The sequence below is a fragment of the Garra rufa genome, chromosome 22 (assembly GCF_049309525.1).
Source record: "Garra rufa chromosome 22, GarRuf1.0, whole genome shotgun sequence".
Taxonomy (NCBI): Eukaryota; Metazoa; Chordata; class Actinopteri; order Cypriniformes; family Cyprinidae; genus Garra; species Garra rufa.
In genome coordinates, this window is record NC_133382.1 from 27,050,520 (window position 1) to 27,073,959 (window position 23,440).

Sequence of the window (23,440 nt, forward strand, 5' to 3'; positions counted from 1 at the left end):
TATCAGAGCAGTTGTTTATGTGCTTATGTCCTCATATTGAGACGGCAGAGGCTGAAAACTCCGGAAGCATCACACATGCTTCAGTATATGTTTAGTAAAGGAAACTGCAGGTCTGTTTACTCCTGCAAAAATAAAAATTACAGGACGTGTGAGTTGCAACAGCTGTATGTCTTTGATTTGAATCTCTTACATCTGTGTAGGTCAGACAATCATTCTTTGAATTCAAGTTAAATCCTGTCTTATGTTGCAGTTCCTATTAAAGCTACCGGCAATCTGAGGAGTATCTCCATATTACTTAGCTGCCAAAAGCAATCTGACATGAATTTGGCACTCAGTGAGTGTTCATTTTACACCCGGCATGCATCGTTCTTTCATTCTCAATTTATTAATGGCTCAGTCTTGGCTCCGTTTCTCACAGATTAATAAATAGTGGCTTGTATGTTTTACTGCTAATGTATGTAAATTGAAGGCAGAGCCCCAGAGGGAAATTACTTGGCTGTTGTTGATGGTAAAACATCAAATACCAGTTTTATGTCTTATTAGACATTGATTTTTCTTCTGGATTGAAAGCCATCAACACTGTACTCTTTATTAATTACACTCATGAGATTTTATGCAGTTTAATTGCTTGGCGGTTGGACGTGAACAGCCACACACACACACATATAGCCCCTAGTCATCATTTACTCTCTTTAGCACACAGTCTCAAGCTCTGAAAAGCTTTCCGTCTCTCGCTTCCAAAACACACATAGTCAAACATCCATGACAGGAGTCATGTGACTCCCTCCATTGTCACTGCTACAATAGCAAGTCCTCAGTAGGGTAAATATCCAAAACATTGCTGGAATTTCACAGCACCACTGGAGTATCAAATACACCACTGCACCCCCAAATCCCTCCGGCTCTGGTAATTTTTTAAGGCCATATTAATATGCCATCGTTGTCGGGAACTGGCTAAAGTGTCCATTACATCAGCCTTTTAGGGGTCAGCAGTTCACAATCTCAAGTGTAATCTACGCATCAGATTACAAGGTCATACAATGATTTTAAAAGTTAGCAAATTGTAATTATTATTATTTTAAAGTAGCCAGTATATGCCAATGTTAATATTTTAATAATAGCAATGATGTAAAAATGTCTAACATTTACTAATTTTTTTTACTGTAAAAAATTAGAACGATGTTGATGAAGTAACATACCGTACTCGTTTGTTTGGGGAGAGTTAATTGAAAGCATGTTGAAGACGTCGTCTTTTTAACCTCTTCTTGAAGAAATTTCAGGGCATGATCTCTGGAGAGAAGTCAGCTAATGTAAATTTCATTATAAAGTTGTCCTGCTTTTCACCTCGTCAGTGGTTTGATCGATGCCTGAAAGTGCCGGTCTTTTCGCGCGGAGCTGCATCAGCTCCAGATGGATCTGCTCTGTAAACATACACGGATCAGTGCGTTCATTAATTTCTTTTGGGTAAAAGACACTCATCAATAAATCAATAGACTCCACATCCACTGGATATTTTCAAATATCAATTGGACTGGCTAATTCCCTTAAAGCGTGCTCCTGAGGTCAGCCATTGGCAGGCATCGCTTCAGAGGGCCATTAAATGTCCCTGGACAGCAGTTTAAACAGATAGACTTTTACAAAGAGCTCATAGTGTTGTTTAACTAGCAGTTCTCTCTTTATTAAAGAGCCCAGAGATGGTCAGACAGGGTTCATCTTGTAACAAACCCTCATTCTGCTGCAACGGCACTTTCATTAATTGATAGAAGGTTCTGGTCCAATCCACTCATTAGCTTCATCTCTAAAAAAAAAAAAAAAAAAAAAAAATCACCATATACACTGAACTACCCAAAGATAAATTTTATTGCTCTTTTACAGCTCAGGAGACTTAATGGAGCTCTCAGTTCATGTTTCATTGAGGTATCAACTTAATTGTTTCAGATGTTTCTTCTGAAATAAAGAAACCAATAAAAAAGTTTTTGACATACATAAAGAATATAACACTATAAAATGAATGGATCTGATAATTTAGTCCTGGAATGAGTCTTGATGACAATTTAGTCTTAAAGAGAAATGTTGTAGTGAAATCTCTGACTGCAAATTTGAGTTTTTTTGGAAAATTTGAACAGTTGGAAACAAAGAGAAAAAAAAGAAAGAAAGACAGATAAGAGAAGAAGGATTTCTTTAAAGAAATAAAGCCAGAAAGAAAGAAAGAAAGAAAGAAAAAGGAACTGAGAAAGAAAGACAGAAGGAAGAAAAAGAAGTAGTAAAGAAAGTAAAGACAGAAAGAAAGAAAGAAAAAGAAATAAAGAGATAAGAATAAAGAAATAAAGAAAGAAAAAGAAAGAAAGGACTGAAAAGGAGAAAGGAGGGAAAGTGAAAAAAAAGAGTACAAGTAGAAAAACGTAAGTATAGTTTGTGGAATAAAAAAGAAAGAAAGAAAGAAAGAAAGAAAGAAAGAAAGAAAGAAAGAAAGAAAGAAAGAGAAAGAAAGGGGGAAGGAAGGATGAAGGGTAAAGTTCGCGGAATAAAAAGAAAGAAAGAAAAAGAAAATTGAGAAAGAAGGAAGACAAAAAATAAGGTAGTAAAGAAATGAAAGAAAGAAAGAAAGAAAGAAAGAAAGAAAGAAAGAAAGAAAGAAAGAAAGAAAGAAATTGAGAAAGAAAGATCGAAGGAAGAAAAAGAATAAGATAGTAAAGAAGGAAAAAAGAAAGAAATGAAAAAGGAAGAAATAAGAAAAGAATAAAGTAGAGAAGGACAAAAGAAAGAAAGAAAGAAAGAAAGAAAGAAAGAAAGAAAGAAAGAAGACAGAAAAAGAATAAAGTAGTAAAGAAAGAAAAAATAAAGAAATAAGAAAAGAATAAAGTAGAGAAGGACAAAATAAAGAGAAAGAAGGAGGATGAAATGGAAGGTTTGAGGAATAAAAAGAAAGAAATAAAAGAAGAAAGTACAAAAGGATGAAAGAAAGAAAAAGAAAGAGAAGAAAGGCAGAAGGAAGAAAAAAGTAGTAAAGAAAGAAAGAAAAAAATAAATGAAGAAAGAAGGCAGAAGGAAGAGAAAAATAGTAGCAAAGAAAGAATAAATAAGGAAAAGAATAAAGTAAAGAAGGACAAAAGAAAGAAAGAAAGAAAGGAGAAAGAAGAAAAGCAGAAGGAAGAAAATAATAAAGTACAGAAGAAAGAAATGAATGAAACAAAAAAGAATAAAAGGGAAAGAAAGAAAGAAAGAAAGAAAGAAAGAAAGAAAGAAAGAAAGAAAGAAAGAAAGAAAGAAAGAAAGATTGAAAGAAAGAAAGATTGAAAGAAGAAAGAAAGTAAGGATTACAAATAAGGAAAGTTTGGGGAATAAAAAGAAGACGAATCAAAAAGGCGAGACGAAAGTAAGAATGCGGAGATGGCAGAGATGGGCAGCAAGAGACAGCCGCAGACACGGAGGAAGAGAGAGTGGGAGATCAATTATGGAGCTTGAGTCCTCATATGATTTGATTTGCTGCAGTGGCATGTGTTTTTATTGGATTGGAACAGTTGGAGGAAAGCTGTGAGATTATTAAGCATCCGCCAGAAAAGCTCCAGGTCTCTGCCATCAGCACTTTCTCCGTCTGCAGCACTCCCAATCTCTCAGGCCACTTAAGGAAGCGACTGAAGAGCTCACTTATTATTCCTGCGCCAAAAGAGCAATAAACAACAGAGCGCTCTGCTGCCCGAGCAAGAGGCCACATCCGCATCAACACACACACAGACACACTGTTGCTCCTTATTTCACGTCACACTGGAGTTCTGGAGGTGCACACAGCTAGGCTCTCAGCCCAGTAGCCTTCGGCACACAAAAGACACTGGGCAATGTAAGCCAAAGTTATTATGCACACAATCACAGCAATGACAAAAATTTTTTTTTTTTTTTGGATGTCTTTGAATGATAAAAAGGAGTTCACCTGAAAATGTTAATATAGCATTATGTTTATAAAATGCAGCTCGGGATCAGTCTATCAGTAGATGATGTGCGTTAGTTTTATAGACTTTGACATGTTGCAGAACCTGTCTACATGACTGCAACTTCTAATCAACAATTAAACATCCCTCCAGTAACCTTGAGCCTCATGTCAACGTGCTTGTCAAACGTAAGTAATGGTTTTTGTAATAGGTGATTAACCTCAAGGATCTGGGCTGCTTTCAAATTTAATCACATCTAGTCATCTCATGAAAGCCTACAATAAGCACAAATTCCTCATCAAAACACATAATTGCAAAATGCAGCGTTCCATGCACATGCAAGAGCTGCAGCGCACTGAAAAAAAGAAGTCGAGTTACTGAAGTGGAAAGCAGAGGAGATGAGAGAACACTGAGTCATTATTAGGTAAAAAAAGAATATTCTCGCTTATTCTGATTGGTCAGTCTTTTATCATATATTTTATATAAAGCTATACTAGTTTCATGTCTATCATAGCTTGTAGTTCTAACAGGAATGTGTATTAAATTAAAAAGCCTGTTTAGAAAGAGAGGAAAGGCAAATAGAGTTTTCAGGGTTGTGAACTTATTCATGCAAGTCAAAGCAAAGTGTTCACCTGAGGTTGTTTGTTCAAGAGACGCAAATGCTGTGTGGATTGAGAGGAGGAAAACAACAGGCAAAGTGCGACAGTACAAGCAGGTCTTCAGGCAAAAGATTCAAACGTTACACAAATAAAACCTATTTTAAACTCAGTTTAGATGGTTATCTAATTACAACACTCTGCAGGATGGCAGTTCTTGGTGGGAAATGCATGAAAAAGGCCTGGAAATTGAGTCTTGGTGGCTTGAGGCATTTTGTGTGGGATCTGTTGAAGGAATTGAGAAACAAATATAAATGAGAAAAAATAGCATTCGTGTGATTTTACTTTCAGGCATCAGAGTGAGAATGAACTATGTGAATGAATTATCTATAGATATTTAGTAAATATTTTGTTTTATATAAACTACAGTGAAGTTTTCGACTTTTTCCACAAAGATATTAAGCAGCACAACTATTTACTAAATGTTTCTTGAGCACCATATAAAATTATTTTGATGTATCATGACACTGGAGTAATGGCTATTAAAATTCAGCTTTGCTATCATAGGAATAAATTACATTTTAAAATATATAACAATAGAAAACTTATTTTAAATTGTTATACTACTTCACAATATTACGGATTAAAAAACGGTAGTGTGTATACATATGTTTTCCAACCACTCTGCCATGGGCTGGTCAAACCATTAGCCCCACCCTAAACTCCCACCATTGGCTGAGCCAATCACATAATTCTGACCTTTTTCCCCAAAATTGTGAGATATAAAATTGCAATTGTGAGTTATAAAGTCTTGCAATTCTGAGGAAATTTTGAGGAAAAAGTCAAAATGGGTTGTGTGTTTATAGTATATCCTGTAATTCTGACTTTAGAAAGACAGAATTATCTTGCAATTCTGACTTTATAACTTGCGTTTGCAATTTCAGATCACAATTCACAAGGAAAAAGTCAGGATTGCAAGTTTAAATCTTAAAATTCTGACTTTACATCTCAGAATTATGAGAAAAAAAGTCAGAATTACAAGTTTATATCCAGCAATACTACTCGCAATTGCGATTTGATATCACAATTCTGAGAAAAAAAAGGCAGAATTGCAAGTTTATATCCCACAATTGACAATGACTTTTTTTCTCAGAATTGTGATATCAAATCGCAATTTCAAGTTATAAAGTCAGAATTGCGAAATATAAAGTCAGAATTATGAGATATAAAGTCAGAATGTCAGCATATAAACTTGTAATAATTATCTTGCAATTCTGACTTTATGCTTTGCATTTGTGATTTCACATCACAATTATGAGAAAAAAAGTCAAAAGTGCAAGTTTATATCTCACAATTATTACTTTTTTCCTTTAAAATTGTAAGATATAAAATCGCAATTGTGAGTTATAAAGTCAGAATTGCAAGATATAAATCAGAATTGCGGGGTATAACAATTCTGACTATATCTGACTATATTTTTTCTCAGAATTGTGATATGAAACCGCAATTGCAAGTTACAAAGTCAGAATTGCGACATATAAAGTCAGAATTGCGAGATATATAGTCAGAATTGCCAGTTATAAAGTCAGAATTGCAAAATATAAAGTCAGAATTGCAGGATATAAACTCACAATTCTGAGTTTTTTTTCCTCAGAATTGTGAGACATAAAATCGCAATTATGAGTTATAAAGTCAGAATTACGGGATATAAAATAAGGCAAAAAAAAAAAGTCAGAATTTCGAGTTTGCATCTCACAGTTCTGACTTTTTTCTCAGAATTGTTAGTTATAAACTTGCAATTGCATGTTATAAAGTCAGAATTGCAAGATAAAAAGTCGCAATTACCTTTTTTAACTTTTTTATTCAGTGATAGAAACAGGCTTCCATAGTCCATACCAAACTGGAACAGAAGATCTAAATATACTTGAATATCAATTAGTAGTGTATAGTAACTCTCACACAGACCACATACTGGCTGACATATGGCCTCTAGTTCTGTGAATGCCATATGGGACGACCTCAGCCAGAGGACGTTCACAGAGAGTCCTAAAAGGTCAACAGTTGCCCCACTCACTGCAAGTGTTCTTTGACATTTACAGCACTTGCATCAGTAAAACCAGCCAGTAGTGTTCGTAATTCTCCCTCTAAATCTCTGCCCGCATAGGTGAGGCGGCCTTTACGAAGGACAACAACTGCCTTAACGCCGCCAAGGCCTGCAACCTGAATGACACGTGCAAGAAGTACCGCTCCTTCTACATCAGTCCCTGCACCAGTAGGGTCTCATTCACTGAGGTGTGTAACAAGCGCAAGTGCCACAAGGCCCTGCGGCAGTTCTTCGATAAGGTGCCACCGAAACACAGCTATGGCATGCTTTTCTGCTCCTGCCCCTCCGGGGATCACACGGCTTGCTCAGAGCGCAGACGTCAAACCATCGTGCCAGCCTGCTCCTATGAGGACAAAGAAAAACCCAACTGTCTCTCCTTACAAGCCTCCTGCAAGACCAACTACATCTGCAGGTATGATAAAAGACAGCTTGTGTTACATGTCACGGAGTAAGAAGGAAAGTGCTGGAATGTTCACTACACTTTCAGCGAGTTAATTATTTATCCTGTGGGGCGGATGGTTTCTGAGAAGAGATGACAGTTGTAATAAGACTACCGGACTGTCACTTGTGTGCTGAGTCTGTTTAATGAGGAGATGTGGCATGTGGATTCTTGTTCATTCCTGCTTAATTTTTTTCAGATCTCGTTTAGCTGACTTCCTTACCAACTGTCAACCTGAGGTGCGCTCGATTTCTGGGTGTCTGAAGGAAAACTATGCTGACTGTCTGCTAGCATATTCAGGACTTATTGGTGAGTTAACTCAAGCTAATAAATTTGGTGCCTGTCCAAAAAAATATTGTGGCAGTACAATGGTGGTATCTTATGGTAATAGTAGGGAACTTTTATAGTAGGGTCATTTTTTTATGTTTACCATTACCAATCAAAACTCATTCAAATCAAATCAAAACTGATTTTAAATATGGTGCTACTATGGTAAATGTACAGAAGAAAACATGTTTGTACCAAGATAAATGATGCATAGATCAAATCAACATGACCTCAGCCTTTTGAACAACCTGATCTCATGATGAAAACATACCTGTGGGAACTTTTTTAAGATGCAAAATACGTACCGCCATGTACGTTTTGTGACATATTCGATGTGAAATGTCCACTAAGTAGTTCTTTCTCCAGGACGGATGAACCTACATATGGTCCGTTTTGTGACGTTGTTTCTGTACGTGTCACCGCAGTAGTGTTGCTTTCGTCAACGAAAATTATGACTAAATATTGTCGTCAACGAACCTTTATCACGTGACGAAAACGAGACGAGACGAAACGAAAAGAAAATGCTGGTCATGTGACGATGACTATATAAAATGTATTATGAAATATCGTTGACGAATAAAAACGAGACTAAATGTTGTTTACAAAATAAAAACTATGCTAAAATGTCTCTTTTATTTTCGTTGACGAAAACGAGACGAAACGAAATGTTATAATGTTAGATTGATGTGCGCATGCCCAGTAGCCAGAGCTGTATCCCTTCTAGCCTAAACCACAGGCGACGTCACTCCCTCAAGCTCCACTCGCGGAATTATCTAGAAGACGCCCACAAACAAAGTTAAGTCTGACACAGATAAAGGGACCAATGCCCGGCCAGATAGGGTTCATGTTTGGGGGAAAAAGAAGGAAGAACACATACATTTTTTTCTACTTTTTAGTAGTGATAGGAAAATGAAGCTTTTCGAAGCACCAAAGGGATCAACTGTATCTAAAAGGGTTCATTACTCGAAGCTTTTCAACACGTTGTACACTAATGACATCTTGTGGTCAAAGGTGGAAAACGTTTCTTTTGCATCCCAGATGTCCAAGCAATTTTTGGACAATTTCATAAAATAAATAAATTTATGCTAAGAAAACCATAAGAAATATTTTACTTACAGAAGGTATAAATGAATTAATCTGTAAATAAACTAAAAAAAAACAAAAGTACAAAAGATTCTTGTATGCATAGATGATCAAGTAAATTAAGAATATTGTTAAGTTGATTAATATTCGAAGCTTCTGTGTCAAACGTCACATCACTAATTTTTAGTAAATTGTAGCTTGACCATTCAAACCTTGTTTCTCTTTTTTTTTTCTGACATTGTCATGTGATGCTATTTTATTTATTGTTTTTATTTAATTTTTTCAATTTATGTGTGTGTACTTCTAACATGTTTGGTAGGTAAAATAAATGTTGTAAATTAAAATTAGAGCATGTTCTGCAATGGATGCATTTTTCAGCCTATAAGGTAACAAAAATATAATAAGAATCTTGTTTGAAATGGGTTTGGCTAAAATAAAACTTTGGTTTTGTCTATACTACTAGGTACTTATACTATATTGACTGGGTTAAATAAAATTGCATTACTAAAAATAGACTAAATGTAATCAGTTTTCGTCGACTAAAACTAGACTAAAATGTCATTCGTTTTCGTCGACTAAAACTAGACTAAAATAGTCATGGGTAATTCTGACTAAAATAAGACTAAAATGCTCAGACTTTTAGTCGACTAAAACTTGACTAGACTAAAAGGTGTATGAACTTGACTAAAACTAATAAAAACTAAAATGTCAGGTTCACACAAAGACTAGACTAAAACTAAAATGAAAATCGGCCGCCAAAAACAACACTACACCGCAGTTCTGACTTGAAATGTCTGTTAAGTGGCTCTATAACTCTAATGCTTTGTGACGTTTTAAAACGCTGTACCATTTTAACCTACACCTAAACCTACCGGACAGTTTGAAAAAAAGCATATTTGACTTAAAAACGTAATCGCAAGAATGCTGTTTTAGCTTGTTTTCCATCTCTTATCTTTTAGCTCTTTCATCGTGAATCATGCTTTGCATTCTAAGTCCAATTCCATGCCGGCTGAGCTACCGAGCAAGCGTTTTATGTCCAGAAAGCAAAACATATAGAGTTGTAATCATAACTGTGTACGAGAACAATTACTAGTGCTTGCTGTTTTACCACCTTGAGTGTTAATTTCTGCTGGAAACTGCAGTAACATGTAGTTACAATTGGTACGTATTTCGCATCTTGTGAAAAAGTTCCCACAGGTAAGTTTTTGTCATGAGATCAGGTAGCTTTTAAAAACTAGTGTATTATTTAAAAAAAATTCTAAAGAATCTATCAATAACATTCAAAAACTGAAACCAGTGAACACAGTATATTGACTTTTTCTGGTTTTCAGATGGATCATGTCCATAGGTAAAGTGATAAACTACATGTAGAATGGCCTCATACATCAAAATTACCTTGATGCCACTTACAGTATATTTTATATCTAATGAAATGTTTTATACTTTTAAGTGTCCAAATGGACTACTCATTTGTGTTATGTAATGTTAAAGGGATAGTTCACCCAAAAATTTAAATTCTGTCATTAATTACTCACCCTCATGTTCTTCCAAACCTGTAAGACCTTTGTTCATCTTCAGAAAACAAATTAAGATTTTTTTTTTATTAAATCCGAGAGCTTTCTGACCCTGCATAGACAGCAACACAACCCTTCAAGTTCAACCCTAATTTCATGAAACTACGAGAATACTTTTTTTTGCGCAAAGAAAACAAAAATAAAGACTTTCTTCAACAATTTCTTTTCTTCTTTTTCAGTCTTTTGACACGCATTTGAGAGTACCACAACGCAAACATAAAAACAAAGCCAAATTTTTAAATCCTGGTCAAGGCTTGTCCCATTAAAAAAATGGCACGTATGGTCACCTTACTCTTAGTTCATTGTCTATATATTCTGGTTCAAATAAGCACGGCTGGGAAAACATTGCAAGTCATCCTCTCTGTCAAAGTCTTCAGAAATGCTTACAAAGACAAGGAGAAGAAATAGTTGTATAAAGTTATTTATGTCTTTGTGCACAAAAAGTATTCTCGTAGCTTCATAAAATTATGGCTAAACCACTAATGTCACATGGACTATTTTAACAATGTCCTTACTACCTTTCTGGGCCTTGAACGTAGTAGTTGCATTGCTGTCTATGCAGGGTCAGAAATCTCTCGGATTTTATCAAAAATATTTTAAATTGTGTTACGAAGATGAACAAAGGTCTTACAGGTTTGGAAAGACATAATGTGAGTAATTAGTGACAGAATTATCATTTTTGAGTGAACTAACCCTTCAAGGCATTATAAAGCATTGTCTTGTCTGCACTGTTAGTCTTAAAACATAGTAAACTGCCTGTCCGGCACACTTTTCTGATCAGGAATGTTTACTATACCATAATGTTACCCTATAATGCCTGCTAGCTAGGTTATGAGACACAGCCACTGTCTTGCTAGAATCTTAGTTTATAAATGTCCTTGTTTTTAACATAAATGACCTTTGAACTTTGCTCTTTGCTGTATGTGGCACAGGTACGGTGATGACTCCGAACTACCTCCGTGCCCCTGGCATCAGCGTGTCACCTTGGTGTGACTGCAGCAACAGTGGAAACGGAAAAGCGGAGTGTGACAAGTTCACCGAGTTCTTCACAAACAACCGTTGTCTCCGTGAGTAGACTTCATTCGCAGCTGCTGCTCTGTATCATTGGTCACATGGCGTGATGCGCTGACTGACAGAATTTGCCCATCAAGATTGACTCTGAAGCTGAATTCTGCTCTGTTGCATCTTCGTGATCATTCACAGTCTGCACCAGTAAATCTGATCTCTGCGATTTGTGTTGCTGTGCGGTCCAGGGAGGTCTGATGGCCTGAGAGACAGAGAAATCCCTCTTAAATGGGGCGGCTGAGAGGGGGGATTGACATAAAAAGACAATAAAGCATTACTCAGGTGTCCATGGGCCCGGAAGAGTAGGGAAAGCGTGCATTATTTTGTCAGGGAGTTATTCAAAAACATCCATTTAGATGAACTGGATGCAGAGAGATAGACAGGGAGCAGATGAGAGGGAGGATTTGTCTACATGAGACAATGGCCTTTAGGATGACAGCCCCGTTGATACAGCAGTAAGTCATGCCACATCCACAGCTCACATCTGACATGTTCTCCTCTTTTGTGTTTACCTATAGAGAGAGAGGTGAAGGGAAAGAGAAAAGACTGTCCGGCAAGGTGTCAAGGAGTTCAAACAGCCTGAGACAGCATCAGCAAAATGTTTTCTGAGCTCTTTCTTGTTTGTATGACGGAGGGCCCGTTACTGACATTATAGACAGTGGCACGTCTATTAGGATGCGTTTTCGTTGACATTGATATAAATCCGTTTTTCTTTATGTTCAGTTAGTAGCAGTGCAGGTTTTTGATTGGTACTGAAGTACCAATACTTTTTTGGCTTTTACTCAAGATCTCTCCAGGGTCACAAACTGACAACATCCCTAAAATTCTGTCCTTTAAAGTCCCCACGAAATCAAAATTGAAGTTTTTGGCTTTTATTATGAATATGTTAGCCTTAAGGTTATCTATAAGCTCGTATGTGCCAAAACAAAGACAAAACTTACAGTCTCTAACTTCTGTCTATATGGATCAACAATTTTGATGACATCACCCTGCACTTCAGCTTCTCATCAAACTTTTTGTCCAATCAAATGCTCTCTAGAATACAAAGTGTCCTGCCCCTAACACTATACATAGAAGCTGCTGCTGAAACTTGTATTCCTGTTTCAGTTGAAATTACGTCTAAAATAACGCTGTGTGTTTCAAAGCACTTTAGTGGACCTTTAAGCCTTTAAATCTATATAAACTATATAGAATTATGTTTGGAATGCACATCCATGTTTATGAGGGCAATACAATAATACAGAAGTGGAAAATGCATTATGAGGCTTTATGAGTTTTTAACCCTCAAGAAATAGAATGAACATACACGGCTTTAAGGGAAATTCAGCACTCACTCAATAAGGTCAGCCTTTCCTCTTCTGTCAATAGATGGTACTTAATACACATGCAGCTTATTCTTTACCTGAGTACCCATCAGTAATCTCCCACTTGCCCTTTAGCTTTCTGTGGCAGGAGGTAAATAACAGACTCTGAAGTCAAAAGTGCTCTCGAGAATAAAGTCATTTAGAAAAGACGGTTGAGTCATAATGGCCTCCTCAGTTTTATCACCAGAAAGGTCCCAGAAACTTAGTAAGTGAAGGTCTTACTGCACTTATACACAGAGGCTAAGTGCCTCTTTATCAGAGTTAATCTGCTTAAGTATTAAGAGATGAAGAGAGAAGCTCTTAATATCAAAATAGGTGTAGATAACTAATTTGATAGCAACATGTCAGTGTCAACTATATTTAAAACATTGAAGGAGAAGTCCCCTTCCAGAATGAACATTTTCCGATGATTTACTCACCTCTATGTCATCCAAGATTTTCATGTCTTACTTTGTTCAGTTGAAAAGAAATTAAGGTTTTTAAGGAAACCCTTATAGGATTTTTTCTACATATAATGGACCTAAATGGTGGCCAATGAGTTGAAGATCCAAATTGCAATTTCAATGCAGCTTCAAAGGGCTCTACATAGTCCCGGCAAAGGAATAAGGGTCTTATATAGCAAAACAATCTGACATTTTCAAAGAGAAATACAAATTTCTATACTTTTTAACCACAAATACTCATCTTGCACTAGCTCGACTTCAGGCATTACGTAATTGCGCATTACGTAATCATGCGCGTGTGACGTGATCGGAAGTACCGATGCAGTGTTTACATCGAACGTGCAAAAGTAATTTACAAAATGCTAAAACAACAATGTTCAACTATTTTGAAATTGAAGGAGAAAATGAGATGGATTTGTTGCCCTACCCTACCATTTTGAACCGAATTTGTGGGTAAAACATATATAAATTTGTATTTTTTAAAGATAATAAACGATCGTTTTGGATGGCATGGGGTAAGTAAATTTTTAGGAAATTTTTATTCTGGAAGTGAACTTATCTTTTAAATGAAGTAAGATTAAGAACTTAAACTTGAAAGAAAATTGATATGTGAAATAAGTTGCAATCGTAATTATTCAACCCCCCAGAGACTGCAGTACTTTACATACACAAGCTTTTCTGAAGATCCAGGACTTCATAAAATTGTATCTATAACAGATTACTGACATAATAAAAGTACATCAATATATAATGTAATATTTTTGAGTTCTAGTATTTTTTTTTAATAACACAGCTATGTCATAATTCAACCCTTATTCAAAATTGCTGTTTTTAGTCACTTATTTATATAGCGTGGAACAAAATGGTCTTGGAACACAGTTAAACCTTTAGACACTCAAAAACAAAAAATCAAAAACAGAATTAGACTGAGCTGTTACACATTCATACAGTGCATGCATGAATTTTTAAGTTTGAGCAGCTAATAATTCAACAGAGCTCTCACAAAAACTATAGAGAAGCTGTAGAGAAATTATTTTGTTACTTTAGAAAGTCTAAGACTATATGAAGATTTCCAAGACATTAAAAGCAAGAATTGGGATGCCTTTGGTGCAAAGACTGAAGCTAATGATCAATGGACTTTCCTGCAAGACAATCATCCCAAAGGAAACATCCAAATCTACAGTACTTACGCTTGGTTCAGGGATCAGTCATAGAATGTTCTTGAGTGGCCTGTTCAGTCTCCAGATTTAATTCTTATTGAAAATATTTGGTTGAATTTGAAAAAAGCAGTGGCAAAGTGAAATTATCAGTGATCAAAAAGCTATTTCAGGGAGGACTGGGCCAAGTTTTCAGTAGAGAGGTGACAGAAGCTTCTAAGCCCTTCCAAGCAGCATTTATTGGTGGTCTGAAAGAATTAAAGATTCTGCACCAAAATTGACTTTGTGTATCATTTTGAATGTTTAGAGCCAGTTTGATTTTTTTCCATTATTCATCAACTTGCATTCTCTGAATTACTCAAATGTGTATTAAAAAACTTTCTCTAATAGCGTGCTGATGCCTTTGTTGAATTGTTTTCACAAAATTTTGTTCTCTGCAGCAAAATGTCTTGGAGGTCAAGGGGGTTGAATAATTTCAACTGCAGCTGTGTATAGTCTTTATATCTATCTACCTATCAGTAAACAGGCACAATTCCAAATTCCATCTCATTATTTGAAAAGCAGCCAATTCTTACATACTGAATTTAGCCCTACCATGATTTTAACAGTTTTGATTTCTTCATAATGCAGGCAATGCCATCCAGGCGTTTGGTAATGGCACAGATGTTGGTGTGTGGCAACCCCAGCCACCCATCATGTCCACTCCACCCGACCCTTACACTCCACAGAGAGGACGGGACAGAACATCCAATGCTCTGGATGACCCAGCACTCACCAATGAACTGAACAGTAATGCGGACCATCTGTACAGCTTCTGTGGAAGTCTGCAGGTAAAGAAAGCAAGCAGCATATTTACAGAAATTAAAAGAAATTTACCTCCTAGTCACCAGAAATTAAAAAGCAGTGTAAAATGTCGCCCGGACACCCAATCTGTTTTTTTCTAATCGCCTTTTTAAACCACCATATTGACTATCTTTGATGGTGAACGACAGCTGTCAGTCAGACAACACGTGTTGCTGTTGGCCCACACAGATGGTTAAAGATGCACAGCCTACGTCGACTTCACAAACAGCCGGCAGCTTGTTTGGATGCTTTCAGGCTTTGCTTGGCATACGATGACTTTCATTTTTCGAGCCTCAGATTGAGATGAGGGTTTACTTTTGATTGATGGGTGTGGGCTGTTGCAGTGATAACACACACATAGGGCCTCTGGGTAGAAATGAGATACATCAAACTGCCAGAGCTGTCATGTCAGAGCTAATTGGCTGGCACATTAACATGAGGAACACCCTTAAGCAGGATATACCCACCTATTGCAATCTCTCTGAGGGAAACATATCTTCAGCAATCATCTGCAAATCTTACTTCAAGACTGGCACACACAGTCTCTAAAACGATTGGTATACACATAGATACAGATCATCAGAGGAATATTTCAGATTAAATATACTCTGTGAAGCATAAACTGTCGATTTAAACATAATTTGTGACTCATCCGTTGTAGTAAAAAAAAGGAAAATGATGCACTTACAATGTAAGTACAGCATCAACATTAATATATAACCATAAAAGCACCATAATTCTTAGGTATTTTTGCTGTTTTCTTTCATTAAATAAAAAAATGTGTATACATATATATATATATATATATATTTTTTTTTTTTTTTTTTTTCCCCCATTAACTAAATGTAATTTATGATTATTAAAAAATAATATAAAATTGCTACCTTGGCTTAAAGCATTAGTTCACTCCTGAATCAAAATTTCCTCATAATTTACTCACCCCTACGATGCCGTTTTAGTGCCATGTAAAAAAAAAAGAAAAATCTAAAATTTAATATTTAATCATAATATTTCAAGAATAAAGTCAAACTTTGAGAATAAAGTCGAAATGTTTTAAGAATAAAGTCAACCTTTCGAGAATAAAGTCGAAATATTTAAATAATAAAGTCGAAATTATGTGATTTAAATCATAGCAATTAAAGTTGTAATATTTTGAGAGTATAGCCTGTGAATGCAAATGGCCCAGATTAGAAGCACCAGGTGGGGTTTCCAGGCCACCGGAATTTATTTGAATATATGTGGGATTAAATATGCTTGTAAATAATATTTCATGTCTTCAATTGCATTCATTAGGCCTATTTGTAGTGCACCAGCCACCCAATAATAGCAATAAGCTTTGTGCTTTTGGTAGTCTCAGTTTTCAAAATCTGTCAGTTTTGTAGTGAAATACAAACAATGTTTTCTTGCAAAAATGTTTTTCGTGCTCTAAAATGTGGCTGAACACATTGCTGCATTCATGTGAATTAATGGTCTTTTCGATTACAATGAGACATTCGTTTTATCAAATTTTACTGTTTTCTATGTGAAAAATCCACCACCTACTCCACAAAAACTGATAGATTTTGAAAGCTGAGACTTTGAAATATCTCCTGGTGCTCCCAATCCGGGCCATTTGCATGCGCAAGAGGCTAGAAAATACTCTTCAAAAATATAATTTTAATATCGTAATTGCTATGAATTAATTCTCGTCATTTTGACTTTATTCTCAAAATATTTTGACTTTATTCTTGAAACATTTTTTTTTATTCTCACTTAAACTTTATTCTCATTATTTTGACTTTATTCTCGCTATTTCGACTGAAAATATATTGACTTTAATCTTAAGATTTTTTTAAAAAATTTTACCTTGCACTAAAACGCTAAATTGTGTTTTTCTTTAGGGCTGAAGAAAGAAACACGTGAACATCTTGGATGACATAGGGAGAGTAAATCAGGAAATTTTAATTCAGCAGTAAACTAATCGTTTAAAAATCTCTCAAAATCTCTTTAATCAACACCAATAGGGAAAAAAAATCTAAGAGAGAAAAAACACAAAAGGACTCAAAAATAATAATAAAAGAATACTGAAATGATAGGGGAGAAAAACACACACAAGGCACTCAAGTCTCCAATTGTGTGAAGCATTTATTAGACCAAAAATATTAAAAAGTGAAAATGTGAAATGGGATAAAAACTGCATTCATCTGGGCTTTTGGCCTAATAAATGCTTCACACAATTGTAGACTGAGTGCTTAAAGTTGTTAACATTAAGCATTTATTAGTTAAGCATGTTGTGTTTTTCACAGGGTTTTATGACCTTATAAAAATCCACCTTATTTTTTTCCCCAGAGAAGGATGATTGAGACAACTTTGCATTTTATCAAATGCAAACGTTCATATAAATATAAAATTAGTTCATGTAAATGTTTATACAAGCTTCATATATTCTACAGTAATTGACAGCATGCTACAGATGCTGTTGATAAAGCTTAACTTTAAAAAATATTTTTTTTATTCCTAAATCTGCAGCTCATAATACAGTTCAAATACAGAATACCAGGATACACTCCTGCAGATATAGCACTACAATTCATCATATTGTAGTCATAACAATATTATGATTTATTAGTAGACAGAGTTTCTTTTGTCAGATAGACTTCCAGGAAGGTTATTAATCATTCTATCCCACAATGCTTTTCGCAAGAATTAGCTCCATTCTCTCTCCATTGTGCGGCACCTTTATTATATTCCAGATTCTCTGAGGAATCACTTTATCGTTCCAGCAAACCAACTTATGTGTGTGTGCATGTGGGAAACTGGATAACAGAGCAGAGTCTCATGTAACTGGGTATTAAAATGTATTGGTGTGTCACATATTAATGCAGACACTGCCCTCCTGCACACAGTGAAACACACACACAGCACATTGATTTGAGAAGAAGCAGGACCTCAGAGAGAGCTCTTGGCCACAGTGCTGTGTACGTGTGGTGTTTGTGTGTGGGCTGTGGGGCTCATTATCATAACATTACATCTCACTCAGAAGACCTCCAGTTGAGGCCAATACTATATGACCTCTATTTGCCGTGGTGAATTACTGTGCTTTATTGAAGCTGTGCTTGACTTAGTTCGCCCTGGACTCAGTTTAAAGGGATGCTGGATGGAAATGCTTCAGTGTGAGAAATGGTTTATAACACAAAACCTTGAAGAGCTTCTTGCAAGTAATTGACTTTTCAGACCATATTTCAGCTGGCCTCTTTTTCTCTTTCTTTATAGGCTCAGAAACTGAAAAGTAATGTTACTCTGGATGTTCTTTGTGTGGTAAGAACCGTACACTTCTACTCACCTAAGATTTTCCAGTGAATAAGGGGCTGTTCACACAAGATGCATTCTGCATCTAAGTGAAGATTGTTGAGCATCTTGATGTCTTCTTGTTGCTGCATCTCACTGTAAAAAATTATGTATTATGTAAAATTATGTAAAATATGTATTATTTTACCTCATCAAAATAATTTAACCAGTTTCAACTTGATTTTTTTAAGTTACACTAGATTCAACTTATTTTTTAGTTAGTTTAATCTAATTTAAGTTGAAATAACAGGAAATCTTTTCCGGTCAGTATGTTTTTAAGGCATATTAAGTTTCTTAAATGCATTACATGCCTTGTCTGAACAGAGCCCTATTGATTTCATTCCACGGGTAATTGTGAGGTATAACATTTCATAATTGGGACATTTTTTATATATCAAATTTATTTCTCATATTTATGTAACATAAGGTCACAGTTTGTCACAATTAAGAGATAATAAGACATGAAGTCACAATTATTAGACAATTCGATTTTCATATTTTGTAATTGCGACTTATACAACTGCGACCTTATGACATGTCACACTTACAATAAAATTACCCGTTTTATTTTTTATTCTTGTAATCGTGACTGTATTTTTTGTAATCATGACTATCTGACAACTGCGATTGTCACAGAAGATAGCCAGAATTATGAAAATCCCAATTGTGAGATATAAAATCCTAATTATAAGAAACTTGCAATTGTGAGCTGTATAGCTGCATTTGTAAGATATGAAGACATAATTACTAGAAAACGTAACAAATAACTTTTATTATTTTGTATTTTTTTTTACTGTAAAGTGGAAATGTGCTTTCTATGGAAGCCTGTTTCCACCAATCGCAATTGCGAGTTATAAAGTCAGAATTGCGTGAAATAAACTCACAATTGTGAGTTATAAAGAATTGCGAGATATGAACTTGCAAATCTGTTTTTTTTTTCTTCTCCGAATTGTTAGATATAAACTCACAATTGCGAGTTATAAAGAATTGCGAGATATGAACTTGCAAATCTGTTTTTTTTTTCTTCTCCGAATTGTTAGATATAAACTCACAATTGCGAGTTATAAAGTCAGAATTGCGTGATATGAACTTGCAAATCGTCTCTAGGTTACGTATGTAACCCTAGTTCCCTGAGAAGGGAACGAGACACCGCGTCCCCTAGGGGTCGCTATTGGGGAACGCTGCAGCGTGACTCGTGTCTGAAGAATGCATAGAAAAACTCCATGAAATGGCCGGCGACAGCGTATGACGTCACTGCGGCGCGCACGTCGCTGCTGGTACGTCACTACCGGGCGACACAGTATAAAGAGTCGCCGAAGTAAACATACAGCCGCTTCACTGTCTGAAGCTTCTCGTCCGAAGCATGGGAAGAAGCCTAGGGGACGCGGTGTCTCGTTCCCTTCTCAGGGAACTAGGGTTACATACGTAACCTAGAGACGTTCCCTTCCGAGGGAACTCTCACCGCGTCCCCTAGGGGTCGCTATTGGGGAACGGTATACCAACGTCTCCATGCTGAGGGGAGTGCATAGTAGCGAGCACTAAGTGTAAATTCTGTGAAGAATTATCCCTATAGGACGAGGTGACAGCTGTCAGAACGTAACCTCCCCGGCCAAAGCCTGAACTGTTACTCACTTACCTGAATGGGTCAAAGGACCCAGAGCACAGCTCAGGTTGGAATCGGAGATTCCTTCGGAGGAACGGCTAAGTTAATACTTAGACTTAATTAGAACAGGAACTGCCAGTACTACCGAGTCTAGTTCCCTCAGTGAACTGACTCAGAAATAGCGACTAACAGGCCTGTCCCAAGACAGAGACCGTTCTAGTAGGGGTTATCCTCAGATAACGCACCCTGGATAACAGATGGTCAGGAGATATCTGAGGTGATATCGAGTGAAGTTGGGCCCAGGGAGACCGGGGTTTTAAACCAACTCAAAAAATGGGAACGAGTACCGCGTAACCCATACCGTATAGGATTTTAGAAAGAAACCAAAAACTTGGTGGGAACTTACCACTTATGTGGATTTTAGGAAGTGCACAAAGATCCCGTGCGCACTTACCACTATTGTGGACTTCAGAAAGTGCCCAGGGTTTAGCGTGGGACACTTATATTAAAGCTCCATATTTGTCATAGGATGACAAGAATTAAAATAGGGGAGGAACCCTCCCTGTTTAGAGAGGGGAGCAATGCTACACCCCAATCAGGACAGACAGTCCGCAAACTGTTAGTCGACCGATGAAATCATGGAGCTACTGACCATCATGATAGTGGACGCAGACAGCGGACAGACCCCTAACCCCGACTTGCAGGGAGGAACATCCGTCCTTAAAAAGGGCAATGCTCTGAAGGGACCCTTTAGTGTAAAGGGGAGCATACTAGACCCAGTCCACATGGATGCCTACTAGGAGAAGGTGGTGCTCAGGAATTACCCTTCCTCGGAAGGGGAGCATACTCATCCCACTAGGAGCCGTGCTCAAATCATAAAGCCTGAAGGGGAGGAGACACTCGACCCGGAAGTCAGGTGCAGACAGGCTCCTAACCCTGATTAACAGAGAGGAAAACCCGCCTGCCAGGAGGCAGCGCTCGGATTTTACCCTTCCTCAGAAGGGGAGCTTACTCCTCCTGCCAGGAGCAGCGCTCGAGAGGAACCCTTTCTCAAAAGGGGAGCAATCATACCTGACTCAGGAAGCCTGATGACAGATTCTACCCAAACAGAGGGGAATTTGTCCACACGACAGTGGTGCTACTGACGAACCTTGAATTAAGGTGAGCTGCTGTCGTTGAAGAGCTCTGAGAGGACCCTTTCCGCGGAAAGGGGAGCTACTAAAGTTACTTCAAGTTCCTGAGAAGGGAGCTCCTGGAAAGTCATGGTGACAGACTCCTAACCCTGAAGGCCAGGGAGGAACGCCCGTCCTGACGAGGGGCGCTCATAGGGGACCCTTTCCTCGGAAAGGGGAGAGCCCAGCTCGTGCGTGAGGCCTGAAGAGTGAGAATCAGCCTGGACAAGAAGGACAGGCCCCTAACCCAGATGAACCGGGAGGAGAACCTGGCTCTGTCAGCGAGAAACAGTACTCTAAATAAACCCCTTCCGCAGAAAGGGGAGTACTACCTCGGTTGAATCGACCCTGCCCTCGGGCTAACGGGGATCGACAGACCCCAGTCTAGGTGGACTTATGTTCCTGTCTCAACGGGACATAAATCCCCCGGAGCAGGAACTTATGAGGATAGACTCCTAACCCTGAAGGCCAGGGAGGAATGCCCATCCCGCCGAGGGGGCGCTCGTTAGGGACCCTTCCCTTGGGAAGGGGAGAGCCCAGCTCGAGTGTGAGCCTGAAGAGTGAGAATCAGCCTGGACAAGAGGGACAGGCTCCTAACCCAGATGAACCGGGGAGAAAACCTGGCTTGTCCGTGAGAAGCGGTACTCTGAATAAACCCTTTCCGCGGAAAGGGGAGTACTACTTTAGTTACTGGAGAACTGAGAAATTGCTCCTCGGAGACAAAACTCAGGAGGTGCTGGAAAGAACCTACGGCTGATAAGATCACTTCACAGGATCTAAAGTCCACAGAGAGAGTCTGGAAGAGGGATTCTCAGAAAAAAGGCCTGCAAAGGACAAATGTTAAACATGCCAAGGGCAATCCTAAGAAGGAAACTTAGGGAGCTTACCTTGAAGAGGACCTAAGTCCTATGTCTAACATATGCTGAGAGGGTGGTTTACCGCACGACCTGTGGCGTGGATAGGACGAACACTGCCATAACCATAACCCGTAGGATCAGAGGGGGAGCATCCGCCGTGAACTCATGTTTTTCTCTGAAAAGCAAAAACACAACACACAGGCCTGAGACAGTATTACGTTCCTTTTCTTTATTAAAAGAAAAATATGGATCGTACTCACCCATGAGTGACCTGCATTTAACTCCAACTTAAACAAAACATGTTTAAGGAGTTAAAATCCAGACCATCGGTTAATGGAGGTTCTTATAAGAACCGCTGCGTGCAGGGAGCTCATGTTGTAGGGCTCGGACCTGGGCCTTCATGGAGTGAAGGACTCAAAGGCAGTGATCTACCTAGCCCAAATCACGTAAATCCAGAAAAGCCAAAGCCTGGAAAAAACTAACAGATCAGTGAAAGACCTCCGGTTAGTCCTCCTGAAAACAGCCCAAACCAGCAGAGTGGGCTGTCTATTTAAACCCTAGCAGGGGAGACAGCACCATCTAGGCAAGAGCTTAAAAGAACTACTTTTATGTTTCTAAACAAAAAGTAATCAGTAAGCCCACACACAGATATCCGCAGATATCTGTATGTGTAGGAAGGACTACCAGAGGTAAAAACTGACTGAAAGCCTCCAGCCCTAAAGTAGGAAGAGTTAACATACAGCTAGCCTCAGACAGCTGCAGTTAATAAGACTGTTCTGCCATGATCTGCATAATCATGGTCGAACTAGTCTAGGAAAATCTCTCCCCTTTATATGTACACATATACGCATATATAACATGCATATGTATATACATATACATGCACATACATATTTTATGGCAGTAAATTAACTCCACAATCGCGACGCGCAGCACATATTCGGCTCCCGCGGGAGCTAAACAAACTCCGCCCAGACGCCAAATTCCCTCGGGAATAAAACGAGCAAGGAGCCGCTGGCGACGCCGCGAATGCGTCTGTTAATGCCGCGAGAGGCAAACACACTCATGCAAAATGAGGAACAGAGAAACTCACCTCCCTCCTTTGCGTACTGCATTTTCGCAATAAGCCCATTAGTCCCTCGGGAGCTGAACGAGCTGTAATTTACCACACCCACGTAGCAGAGAGTCGTAGCAAGTGGGTATGAGAGCGTGCCTCTCGTTACAAACAAGCAATGAATGCACCGATCGCATTCTACTCTCTCAAGAGGTAATCTTGCTTGCGTTCTCCCCTCACAGCTCGGGCGGTGTGAAAGTGCGGGTATCAGATTACCACACACGTCACAAGCAGGCCTCCGGTGAGAGAATATGCACTCCTAGACAAAGAGAATGCTGAAGACAGCGAAGAGGCTGTATGTTTACTTCGGCGACTCTTTATACTGTGTCGCCCGGTAGTGACGTACCAGCAGCGACGTGCGCGCCGCAGTAACGTCATACGCTGTCGCCGGCCATTTCATGGAGTTTTTCTATGCATTCTTCAGACACGAGTCACGCTGCAGCGTT

At 38.0% G+C, this 23,440-nt stretch overlaps 1 protein-coding gene across 1 annotated transcript in view; it reads left to right on the top strand.

The window, feature by feature from the left end:
- Window positions 1-23,440, top strand: part of gfra1b (gdnf family receptor alpha 1b) — a 45,161-nt gene that overhangs the window by 19,022 nt on the left and 2,699 nt on the right. Inside the window, exons 4-8 of the mRNA XM_073828705.1 lie at window positions 6,687-7,038; window positions 7,265-7,374; window positions 10,982-11,116; window positions 14,709-14,908; window positions 18,174-18,218. Of these exons, the coding sequence (XP_073684806.1) occupies window positions 6,687-7,038; window positions 7,265-7,374; window positions 10,982-11,116; window positions 14,709-14,908; window positions 18,174-18,218 (842 nt within the window). The remainder of the gene's footprint in view (window positions 1-6,686; window positions 7,039-7,264; window positions 7,375-10,981; window positions 11,117-14,708; window positions 14,909-18,173; window positions 18,219-23,440) is intronic.